Consider the following 13272-nt stretch of genomic DNA (forward strand, 5'->3'; position numbering starts at 1 on the left):
TTTTGAAAAGTATAAGTTCCAGAATCAAAATCAAGTGATTAAAAATACTGACTCAACTCTATATGAAGGGAAAATAACTAAAATCTCTATGTATCATTTCCTTACCTGTAAAATGGGTACAATATTACTACCTAACTCTTGGCATTGTTATGAAGATTAAATGAAATAATACATGTTAAAATACTTAGTAACTGCCCATTAACTATTAAATACTGCTATTATAAAAGCCAATTTTAACATAATTAGCATTTAGTTTCAAATATATATACTCCAAAAATTATTGTTTTACAGTTTTTTTGTCTTGTTTTCTAATTTCCTCCAGATGACCCATCTATAGCACATAACTTGTTTTGTATAGCGTACAGTCTTCTATTCATCGATAGAGATATAGGTATATGTTTATAGTTACACATATCTACACTATATATTGCATATCATAATACTAGAAAAACCCTCCCTCATTTGGTATAAAGAAAAAATTAAATAATATATTTTATTAATTTAGCTTTAATTAGATGGTATAAAATCCCATGTCTCCAATGACTCAATTTGAATATTTATTCACTTATCAATCAAGAAGTGTCTTGAATGCTTTCTATGTGCCCAGCACTGTGCTAGTCCTGACAATGAAAATATTATATTTAAATCCTCCCTCTTTTTGGTGGTCATATATATGTTATCACTAGAGCATATATTGAGATATGAACAAAGAGTTTTGCGGGCACAAGAAGGATGCACTCATCCGATTTGGCAGCTGTGGATGACGGTAGGGGAAGCCTTAAAAGGGTTAAGGACCAACTTCTACATGAAGGAAAGTTGAAAATACAACCCAATAGGGCCTCTGAGGCATAAGAATCCAGAATGGCAGGAAGGAAGCAGGAAAAATAATCACCCCAGGAGAGTAGATTTCAGCAATTCACCAACTCAGCTCTTAAAACGATGCTTTTTACCAATGTTTTCTCAGATCCCTAGGGTTGCAATATTTCATTCATTCATAATACCCATTTCAAACCATCATAAAAGAGACAGCTAGTTTCTGGAGCAGTTTCTTAAGATGATTTACTCTCCTCCATGAGGTTTCATAGCTCCAGGGTCTCTATCTGCGTAAGTGAAGTGGACAAAGAAATTTCAAGCAAGCTAATCAGATCAAAGGAAGCCTCCTTTTATGCTCTTCAGAAATGTAAATCCCACCCCTGGCAGCCTCTGCAGTGTAAAAGCACAAATCATGCCTCATTTGATAGTTAAGTAAAACAAGGTGCCCTTCTCTCACTTTTTATTGTGGAGGAAAATATTTGTAGTTAAGGTAGCATAGTGAACTTACGCAGTTTCGTGAGTACATTTATTCTTTATGACATATAATCCATAAAATAACATTGTTTTCCTAATTCATTAGGTCAAACACAAGAATCAAAATGTCTGTTATGGCTACCATTGGCTGTCAGAGGAAAATGAGGAGGCTCATCACACTGCTAATCTCGTATATTCCTTAAGCAAGAGCTTTGTGCAGCTCGAGACCATGCCTGGTGAACTGCCCTGCGGCCAAACTCAGGCGGTCCAGGCAGATTATATTCTGAATGCACAGGCCCTGCAGGAGCTGAAGGAGCTTGTCTTCTATTATCTGGTGAGAAAGGAGGTCACTGCATTGATTTATCTGTAGATAAAACCTCTCTGCGGGGGGCGAGTAATTATGAAGCTCTTTGAGGCATCACCACTTTGACTTCTTATGCATGTTTCTTTTAAAAGTATGGCTTTTCTTGTGACTAATTATTACTAGTAGGGGTTCAATAAAGCAACACTGGAATAAGATCTCGGTCAGGCACCTTAAATTTCTTTTTATTTCCTTTTTTTGCAGATAATGGCAAAGGGAGGCATTGTCCGAACTGGAACTCATGTACTGCCTGTGGAACAGGGAGATAGTGAGTACTTCCATAATCACATTGTTGCCCCATTCTGACACATCCAGCCTTTCACTACAGAAATACCAGGAACACTTTCAAGTAAGGAGAGATCATTTCTATCTAATCACTGTAAAGAAGTTGAGGAAGGGAAAGGAATAATGTTTATTTTTTTCATCCTTGATCAAATATCTGGGGTTTTTTCTTCAGCATGTTCTGTTTGGATTATTAAAAGTTGTCATATGCAATCTACACTTATTTCAAATTTTTAAATCATAAATATTCTTAGACCATCTTCTCAAATTGGGAGACATTTGAAAATTGTTTTGGAGAATGGGAAAGAGGAAAGGTAAAGTTTTGGGATGCATCCTTGTGTTGAGTCACCTCTATCTTTGTAAATATCTTATTTGCCCTTTAAAAATATTTATGATTTGTAAAGACTGGGTAATTGGACTCTCCCCATGGACAAATATGTAGCAATACAAACCCTGAAGGTTGCTCCTAGTCTAATGGCATCTAAAAGATGACTTACTAGAAAACTATCAGTCAACTACTCTTTTGCTACCTCTTAATAACAACACAGAAACACCATCACTAACTTAGGGAAGCTTAATGTAACTTCTAAAGAATCTACATAGGCATCAAATAGTAACTTCCAAAGGAGCATAATATTTCTCTTAAGGAGAAAAAGTAGAAGATTTTCTTCATAAATGGTTAAAGAGGATGTAACCACAAACACAATGTGTTAAACTCATCCTATTACATCCTGTAACTTCAGGTTCTATTTCCCTCTTCTAGTGTGAGATCTAGATCGAATGGTGGCAAAATGGATGTCTCCATATGCTTAATAGCATCAGAGCCTTATCTAGGGGAGAGCTAAAGCTTCAAATTGGCGAGAAATCAATACAGTATAGGATTTATGAGAGGAAAGGGGGCTTTGATGAAGTTCTCCTAAAGGTAAAGTTTGCAGTCATCCATTTATTGCACCTACTGTCTATTTTATCTATTATATCATCTACCAGAAACAGGCATTAACCGGACCAGCCTCCTCAAATGGCTTTGTACAGCAGAATAATTTCATGTCAGCCCTGAAGACAGGTCTAACCTGCGATTGCTTCCTCTCATTCTCTCCGCTCCAGTGAAAGGCCACTTTTCTGTGTCAGTCCCTGTGGGGTCAGACATTGCTCCTGTCGCTCGGTTGCTCATCTACGCCATTTTACCTGACGGGGAAGTGATTGGAGATTCTGCAAAGTATAACGTTGAAAATTGTCTGACCAACAAGGTGAGGGCTTTATATCATAAGCTTTTCAACATTTCAAACTAGAAGTTGCTGTCATGACCGTTTATTGTACACCTGTGAGCATGGGAGCCAAAGGTAAAACAAATGCCCCAGAGACACTGAGCCAGATAATGACAGAGGAGAAGCCCTGTCACTCGACTCCAAGTGTGCCACTCTCACAACCCTCCTAGAACCTTGTCTCTTAACAAATGTCACAGTTCAGGGTACCTTGTTCCCTTCATCTTTGATGAAATGTTGGGAATGTATGAGCAAGATTTTAAGACTACTAAAGCGCCAAAAGAAAGACACAAGAGCACCTTGACCCATACGCGTTCCAACTGCAGTTAATGAGCACCTCACCTTGTATCAAAGGTCAAAAATGACATGTCATAATTAGTAATTTCTAAGAATAACTAGAAATTATTATAATGGCTCAACTCATTCTTGAGAATGAAAGAGAATTGTAGGGGACAAAAAGCCTCGGGGTTGACACAACGCCAACCACCTCGATTGAAGTCAAAGTGGTTCTGAGCTGAATGTGAGGAACGCTCAGAAAATGCGGGGAAATGCATGGTTAAAACAGCAAATTTCTTTTTCTGACCTTGTTCCCAATTTCACAGGTGGATTTGAGCTTTAGCCCAGCGCAAAGTCTCCCAAGCTCACCCGTCCACCTGCGAGTCACGGCGTCGCCTCAGTCGGTCTGCGCCCTCCGGGCCGTGGACCAGAGCGTGCTGCTCATGAAGCCCGAGGCCGAGCTCTCCCCGTCCTCGGTGAGTTCCCGGCAGCCCACGGGACCAGCAAGGGCCATGGGGGGCTCAGCCAAGGAGAAATGCCTATCTGAGGAGGATAAGATCTATTAAAATTACATTTATCTAGGAGCTAGCAGGTTTGAGCTCTTTCACGTGTGCTTTCTTTGGTGAAGAAGGTAGAAGTTTACACACATAGCCTACTGGCCTCTGCAGGTAAAAAGATTGATAAAAATTTATTGCCTCATACAAAATATTGAAATGAATAAAAGAGTTTTTAAATATAAAATGTGATGCAAAAAAAATTAACAGCAAAGGAGGCCAAGGCTGGAGGATAGCTTAACACCAGGAATTTGAGACCAGTCTGGGCAACACAGTGAGACCCCATCCCTATGAAAAATTAAAAAAATTAGGTGGGTGCAGTGGCGTGCACCTGAATTCTCAGCTACTCAGGAGGCTGAAGCCAGAGGATCACTGGAGCTCAGGAGTTTGAGGTTGCAGTGAGCTATGATAACGCCACTGTAACCCGTCCTGAAGGACAGAGTGAGACCCTGCCTTAAAAAAAAAAAAAGCGGAAAAATGACTTGTGACTCAGATTAAGTTCCCGTAACAATACAAACCCAAATCTCATTGTGTCAAGGCATATATATATATATATATATATATATATATATATATATGCAAGCTGGAGAAAAAAGAAGGCAGATAGTGAAAAGTGCTATAAAGGAGGTACAGATAGGCAAAATAAAAGAAAGGATTAATTCTAATTGAAGAATCAGGGAGTTCATTCATAAATTTTTATATATGTGTATTATATATTGTATAGTTTGTGTGTGTGTGTATATATAATGTAAAAAGAAAAAATATGCACTGTCAAAGTCCCTGAAATCCCAGAGCTCCTTGAAACCAATAATAGGAGTTTCCAAGCTAGTTTTAACATTTCAAAAATCTTAACAAAAGTAATACATTTACCTGCTCTAAGACCACACAGGCTAAATTAAATGTCAAATTTCTGTTTTTATAAGAATTATATCAACTGAAATAATGGCTGTCCCAAATTGAATACAATTTCTGAAGAAAGACATGTATTATCTCTGATGGAAAATTTAGGAAAAATGAATTACTTACATGATAGCTGCTATTGATAAATGAAATGTTTTAAAATGGGCTGTATCTCATTTTGGGATTTGAGCCTCTGGATGTGCTTCTTGTCTTTCCCACTACTTCCTGTACCAGGAGATCTGTATCTATTCTTATGCTCCCTCATGAGTAATCATTCTTTGTGTTTTGTTGTTTTGTTTTCATTAAGGCATACATTAACTTGGTTTCCTTTTATGTCCACATAACCATCACACTGCCATCAAGCTAGATTATTCAGAAATATGAAGGGAATGGGATTAGTTGTATTATTTTATCTGCTTTGTAATATGAAATGTAATATTTTAAAATATTTTAATATATGATACTGCTATTGATAAATGAAATATTTTAAAATAGAAGATATAGCATAAAAGGTATGTTGAAGTGGAACAACAAGAATGTACTTAGCATGTACTAGTAACAGTTTGCTCATGACTTCAAATTTTCAATATGAGACAAATTGGAATAACCTTTTATTGAAACTTTTTCTACTATCAAAATTTTACCAAGGGAAATTTTATATTTTTACTTCCCTAGAAATTACTTTTTGGATCTTGTAATGACATTTAATTGAAAATATTAGAATACTTCTAAATGAACTATTAAGTACATATCAATAGTGGGAGCAAGAAGATGTGTAGAAAGATAACATTAATGTTTTACATTTGTATAAGAATTTTACACTCCTCAAAGGTACTTTTCTAATTATAACCACCATAATGGCTAAATAACACAGAAAATCCTATTTCACTTATTAATAATAAAGCAGAAGTTTTAGGTATTTAGTAGTACACTGGATTAGAACACTAGTTTCTTTTAATCTTTGGTTGGTTGTTTTACTCATTAAACACTTTGCTGCTAGTAGTGTAAGTCATTCATTCAACGCATGCAGTTGACCCTTGCACATTGTGGGGGTTATGGGCACTGACCCCAAGCACAGTCAAAAATCTTCAATATAACTTTTGACTCCCCCAAAACTTAACTGCTTATAGCCTATTTTTGACCAGAAGCCTTTCTGATAACATAAACAGTTGATTAACACATGTTCTGTATGTTTTATATATATATTATATACTGTATTCTCACAATAAAGTAAGCTAGAGAAAAGAAAATGTTATTAAGAAAAGCATAGAGTATCATTGGGTAAGGAAATAAAAAATAAAAAAAAAAAAAGAAAAGCATAAGGAAGAGAGAATGTATTTACTATTCATTAAGTGGCAGTGAATCTTCAAGTTCTTCATCCTCATCATCTTCATGTTGAGTAGCCTGAGAAGGACGGGGAAGAGGAGGGATGGGTCTTGCTGTCTCAGAGATTGGCAGAGGTGAGAGAAAATCCACTTATATGTGTATCAGTGGACCCACACCGTTCAAACCTATTGTTGTTCAAGGCTCAACTGTATTCATTTAATGCCTACTATGTTGTAGGTCCTATACTAACTGCTGGGGATCTAGTGCACTCCTGGAAAGACCAAAATCCATGTCTCACATAACACACTTTCTCAGAGATGAGACAGCCAATAGTGATGTGCCTTGCAGAAGAATAAAGCTGGGAGGGGAAATGGGAAATTTTAAAAGGGAGCCGCCTTTGAGACAATGTCTAATTTCATCCCACTACTCACCTTGCTAATCTATTTTTGTCAATTTAAAACTCCTATAATGTAATACAGTGCATCTATCAACATTTTTATGTCGGTCTTATTCCTCCCCTTCAAATGAATCTGAGAGTATCATGTCCAGTATTTTATAGGTAAAGTTTTATGTATTGTGTCAAAAATGAAGTATTTTGTTTCCATGAATAATACCTAAGAAAATATTATCCTGTCCTATGTAGAGAATAGATATTTATTCATGTGCCTGTTTAGAATATATGTCCATTTGCTTTGTTATATACTGAGTCAGTTGCTAATCGCAAGATGAGGGAAAATGATCTATTAGAAAGCTTTGTGCAATATCTCCAATATAGAAGACTTAAATTTCTAAATTAATATAGTTATATTTCCTTCTAGTTTTGAGTCCAGTGTTTGCCTCTGAACTGTGTAACAAAATATTGTGACCCTAGAGTGCTTAGATGAGGGTGTTTTGGTTAAACATCTTCAAAATGACAACACTGTCTTTAGAGAAAATGATCCATATCCTCTCCATAAATTGTCAAAGCAATGAGAGTGCCCAAAGTGAGATTGATAGGGATTATTCTTGTTCTTTTCTCCTTGAACTTAAAAAAAATAAACCACAAATAAATCTGGGTTTTTGTCCTTTGTATTTGTACAGGTTTATAACCTGCTACCAGTGTGGGACCTCACTGGCTTCCCCGAGGGTTTGAGTCAACAGGAGGAAGACGATAGAGACTGTGTCCTTGGTCACAACATACATATTAATGGAATGACATATGCTGTGATATCAAATACAAATGAAAAAGATATGTATAGCTTCCTACAGGTAAATTCTTCCCATTGTGGATGGCCAGATTTTACAGTTCTTAAAATATTGTATATGGAAAAAATGATTTATTTTAATGCCTTCATATCATAGTTGAAGATAATGGGACATACTTCTCAAAGGTCACTAATAGTAGCAGAACTGCTAAAATCTATAACATGGAACTGGAACTTTTGGAACTATTAATCAAGTTTTCTTTTTTATCAAAATTAATTACTTTGGCCGGGCATGGGGCTCACACCTGTAATCCTCACACTCTGGGAGGCCAAGGCAGACGGATTGCTCGAGGTCAGGAGTTTGAAACCAGCCTGAGAGAGACCCCGTCTCTACTAAAAATAGGAAGAAATTAATTGACCAATTAAAAATATATATACAAAAAATTAGTCGGGCATGGTGGCTCATGCCTATAGTCCCAGCTACTCGGGAGGCTGAGGCAGTAGGATCACTTGAGCTCAGGAGAATGAGGTTGCTGTGAGCTAGGCTGATGCCATGGCAATCACTCTAGCCTGGGCAACAAAGTGAGACTCTGTTTCAAAAAAAAAATTCATTTCTTTGTGATATTTTTAAGTAGCACATACATAAAACAATTACCATTGAAAGAACTCAAGGAAGAGAATGAAATTGCTTCTATAAGTATTCTAAAATCTCTTCTACAGATGTGAAAATTAAAAGTTTAATATTAAGCTAATTGGATTATTTATCAAATTCAATGAAAAGAAGTATGCACTTATATATAATATATGTGTACTGATTAGGTGATAATTTCCTTTACAGGATATGGGCTTAAAGGTATTTACCAACTCAAAGATTCGTAAACCTGAAATATGTATACAGCCTGAAAATTATGGGATGCATGCACCTCAAGGTCTACTGTATTTAGGTAAAAAAAATGAATACAAATTTATTTCCTAATATATTGAACCAAATAAAACAATTTTTAAAAAGAAAAAATATAATAAAATTAACAAGAAAGGACGTGTAATTCATATATATTATGGTTCTTGTTGAAGGTCGCATAGCAATATGAACCCAGCTCTCTGATTTATCAGGCCATCCACAGTTGCAACGCTGGCAGCAGTACAAGGCAGATTGTAAAAAGTCCCATAAGGGAGGTACAGATATGCAAAGTGAAAGAAAGTATTAACTCTGCTTGAGGAATCAGTCATTCATGAAGAATTAGCTTCTGGTAAATGGAGATGTGTGTGGGTGGAAAGAAAAAGAAAAGCCTTCAGACGTATTGCTAGAATCAGTGTAAACAGAAATAGAAATGCTCACAAAATAGAGCTACATTCTCAACAGTCAAGTAAAACAGCTCTTCAACTTCCCCAAAACATCAGCCAATATTCATGTGAGAACCACAGCATTCATCAATGATGTGAGCTACTTCACTGTTGAATCAGATAATAATCAAGTGTTAGTACTCTCATATTGTCAAATCATGGTTAACGATAAGTTGAGTACAGACAAACGTGGTTCAAAATACAAGGAAAACACTCAATGAGAATCAATTCACTGTATGGAATGTGTTACAAAGATTATTGGATATATCTGCATTATTTATAAATTATATTCTATAATCTTTTATCAGTAAGAGTTAGAGTAAACTGACATATGCACAAGTATATATAGATATATATATGCACTATTTTTTCCAGGGATTTGGTCATCAAATATTTACCAACCCCCCCCCCCCAGGAGAAGGTGACCAGGGTAAAGGAACCTAACTCTGGTTCTGACACAATATGGAATAAAGAGCTTTTTTTTATCCTTGATCTTTTCACTCCTGTAAACTGGTTCCCAAAGCCACTGCCATAATGTCTGGGTCACGACTGAGAAACACACCAATGGAAGCTTTGCCTCCTGCTGTCCTCCCAACGCCACGTCATAGCACGCTCCACTTAGCGCAAGGGCACAGCCACGTAGGGCTCCGAGCCCTTCCTCTCCACAGGCAATCCAAGGCCCTTCCTGCCGGGTCTCCATATCCTCTGCTTCGGAGCCTCTTCCCCCAGCTCACTCCTAGCTTATCCCAATACTTCAGAATTCTGCTGGGACATCACCTCCTCAAGAAGCTTTCCCTAACCACCAAGTGCGCTCTCCTGGTGTCTGTTTCGTCACTCTGTGTGTCTTGATAGCACCTATTACAATCTCTCATAGGCTTTAGCTTTAATATTTGTTGTTCCTGTCTTGTCCCTCACCTACTGTAGACTCAGGAGCAATGCGAGGAGTCCCTAAAACTGCAAGTATGATCATTGCTGGAGGGCCTCGCACAGAGACTGTACGGAAGTACTTCCCTGAGACGTGGATCTGGGATTTGGTGGTGGTGGGGTAAGTATATAACTTCCGTTATATGCAAGATGCAACAATATAGATCCCTCACTGTAGTCAATTCTTTGCCCATTTTTCTGTTGTTATTGTATATATGTAACGTGTACAACACAATGTTTTAATATATATAGTAAAATGATTATTGCAATCAAGAAAACTAACCTATCTATAATCTGACATTGTTACCTGTTTTTGTGTGTATGGCAAGAGTACCTCAAAATCTATCCTCTTAGCCAATTTCCAGTATACGATATAATATTCTAACTATAACCTTCATGCTGTACCTTAGATCTCTAGATTTATTCATGCTACAAAACTCCAACTTTGTAGTCTTTGACCTGCGTCTCCCCACCACAGCCCCATGATTCTATTCTCTGTTTCTATGTGTTCAATTTCATTTAGATTACACATACAAGTGAGATCATGTAATACTTTTCTTTCTGTGTCTGGTTTATTTCACTTAGCATAATGTCCTCCAGGTTCATCCATATTGTCACAAATGGCAGGATCTTTTTCCTTTTAAGGCTGAATAATATTCCACTATACAAACACTCACACTCACACACATTTCTTTATCCATTCACCCATGGATGGATACTTAGGCTGTTTCCCTACCTGGGCTACTGTGAATAATGCTGCAAATGAACACAAGAGTGCATATTATGCACTCTGCAAGGTGCCTACTTCATTGCCTTTGGGTATATATCTAGGAGAGAAATTTCTGGATCATACAGTAGTTTCATTTTTAACTTTTTAAGGAATCTCCATACCGTTTTCCTTAATGGCTGTACTAATTTATATCCCCACCAACAGTGTGAACACCAAGGAGTGTAAGCACACCCCCTCCAGAGAAAACCTGGAGTCCAGATTTTGTCACTGGAATGGAGTAGGGGGGCATGGAAAAGGGAAGTTCCCAAACTCCTTTTCAGGCTCCTGGAGGGTTCTTGTTTATCTGGCCCTTCTGCTCCCAGACAACAGCTACTTAGAAACCAGCCCTCAGGCAGCAACTGAGATAGCGTGTAAACAAACCCCTTCCAGGGAGAAACTGTGAGCTCTTGGCTAATTTTCCAGTATTGAAGTACTTCTTTTAAACACATTGGTATTTTCAGGAGTGGTTTAGTGTAAATATTCTGTTACAAAGTCGCACTAAATGGCATCGAAGCTAAGATATTTGGAACAAGTTTAATTCTAAGATTTCTAAAAAAATGGGCATAAGTGATAGGAAAATAGCGGGCGCTGGGATGCAGCCGCTTGCCACCTCTCCATAGGTGCGCATCTCCATGGGCCAGTGCTGCGCGTGGCCATTTGGAGGGCACCTGGGGCCAGGCTCCGCCGCAGAGAGCCACCCAGGCCCGGGTGCTGGAATGCCCCCAGGCCCAGGAGCAGCTGACTGTTTCCGGCCACGCTGCTTGCGTGATCCTGATTGGGTAATTTTTGAATCCCACTGTTTTTGATTGGATGTTAAAGCTTGTAGTTGATTGGATGGTTTTTGACCCCTACAAAGGGTATAAAAGCAGGAAAAGAACAAGGAAGAAGGGGCAGAAGGGAAAAAGACTAGAAGAGGGAAGAGAGCTGAAACACTAGGTGTGCTGAACCTACTGTGGAAGAAAAAAGACTGTTCTCCAACTCTTCATGTGCTGCTTGGTTCTTTCCCAGTCAAGACCTGTAACACTAGCTGTACACATTGCCGCAACATAAGGACCAAATATAACAAAATACTGCAGAGATAAACACGTGTAAAAGATCCTTTATTGGTCAACAATCTTAAGCACAGATTCAGTCAGGCCAACTATACCCAATAGTAATAGAATTAATAACTATAAAGCAACACTCAGTGGAACAACATTTTAGAAAAAAGAACTTAAAGGCAATCTCAAATTACATGTTGATAGCTATTTTCTCTGTAAAAGATTATGCTACAACTATACGTCTATAGGAGATTCTGATAAAGACTAGCACTGAAAACAGAATTGGAAGAAAGACAGGATGTATATATTCCCATCTCAAGCCTCGATTATACTCTCAATTATTGATATTTCTATTGAGTGCATTCAATATGACAACAGTATCATTTATAGAGGTTCTCGCCCCAGAAAGTATTTATTTAACTGCTTTCTCTCTGTTCTTCCCACCGCCCTCCTCCCAGCTCTTCAGGTGTGGCTGAGGTAGGGGTATCCGTCCCTGACACCATCACGGAGTGGAAGGCAGGGGCCCTCTGCCTGTCCCAGGACACAGGACTTGGTCTCTCTCCCACTGCCTCTCTCCGAGCCTTCCATCCCTTCTTTGTGGAGCTCACCATGCCCTACTCTGTGATCCGCGGAGAGGCCTTCACACTCAGGGCCAGTGTTGTCAACTACCATCCCAAATGCCTTTTGGTAAGGAGCTCTTCCTAATTGTATACAAGGTAGCAGTCAAGTAAATTAAAAGTTGCATGCCTAGGAGTACTAACTCTTGTGTCCAATATGTGCTAACTAGAGGAAGAATACTACCAGATATTCATAAGCTATGTGAGTTACAGTTGCTATCTGAAAATTACAAATTGCAACTTAAAACAAGTTTCTATCCCTTATCATGACCATTTAAAGTTCAGCAGTTTGTGTAATATGAAGATTTCTCACACAGACAACAAAAAATTAGTACTCTTCATCCTCGTGTCTTATTTAGTTTCTTCAAGGTTTCAGCCTCTACATTCTCATATATTTAATTTTCATACCTCATTCATCAAATTAAACTTAATTTTACAACTTATTTGTGAACATCTTACCTCTGCTGAAACCATGACTCTTTATAAATCTTATAACTCTGCTGGGAGAGCTAAGGAAACGGGCAAGGTTCTAGACCAAAGAAATAGAGCAACCTGCCATCATAACCTTTCCTCTGTTCCCACCACATGAAAGAGCACGTCACAACCAAAATACTCAGATTTAGATGTCAGATCCACCTAAACGTACTAAAGGTGCTTGGTCTTTGCTTGTACCATCATTAATATTAAGCAACCTGAAATCTATCCAATCCCTCAGTATGCTTTACTTCAATCCATTCTTCCTCTGGTCTCCTATTCCCTCTCATCTGTCTCACATGTGGTTTCAGATCTCTGTGCATCTGGAAGCCACTCCCGCCTTCCTAGCTGTCCCAGTGGAGAAAGAACAAGGAACTGTCTGCGTCTGTGGTGACAAGCGTCAAACTGTGTCCTGGGAAGTAACCCCAAAGTCACTAGGTGAGGGGCAGACCCCTAGAAATAATTTTCTACTCAAAAATTGTACATATCCATGGGAACCTGATATTCAACACTACTTTCCTCAGGAAAAGACCCCAGATGGTATAATATTTTTTCACTGTCTCCCATTGTAGGCTTCCTAGAAGGACATCCCCAAACATCTCCACCTTGGATGCTCAGTATCATCAGCCTCTCATTTATGCTGTTTCCATTCCTGCTCCAGTGTTTTCATAG

General features: G+C 38.2%; 1 protein-coding gene across 1 annotated transcript in view; it reads left to right on the forward strand.

The window, feature by feature from the left end:
* Positions 1 to 13272, forward strand: part of LOC105878288 (alpha-2-macroglobulin-like) — a 57496-nt gene that overhangs the window by 14662 nt on the left and 29562 nt on the right. Inside the window, exons 12-20 of the mRNA XM_020287644.2 lie at positions 1394 to 1621; positions 1853 to 1916; positions 3035 to 3177; positions 3795 to 3944; positions 7329 to 7496; positions 8271 to 8376; positions 9701 to 9821; positions 11968 to 12196; positions 12912 to 13038. Of these exons, the coding sequence (XP_020143233.2) occupies positions 1394 to 1621; positions 1853 to 1916; positions 3035 to 3177; positions 3795 to 3944; positions 7329 to 7496; positions 8271 to 8376; positions 9701 to 9821; positions 11968 to 12196; positions 12912 to 13038 (1336 nt within the window). The remainder of the gene's footprint in view (positions 1 to 1393; positions 1622 to 1852; positions 1917 to 3034; positions 3178 to 3794; positions 3945 to 7328; positions 7497 to 8270; positions 8377 to 9700; positions 9822 to 11967; positions 12197 to 12911; positions 13039 to 13272) is intronic.

The sequence above is a fragment of the Microcebus murinus genome, chromosome 10, assembly GCF_040939455.1.
Source record: "Microcebus murinus isolate Inina chromosome 10, M.murinus_Inina_mat1.0, whole genome shotgun sequence".
Classification (NCBI taxonomy): Eukaryota; Metazoa; Chordata; class Mammalia; order Primates; family Cheirogaleidae; genus Microcebus; species Microcebus murinus.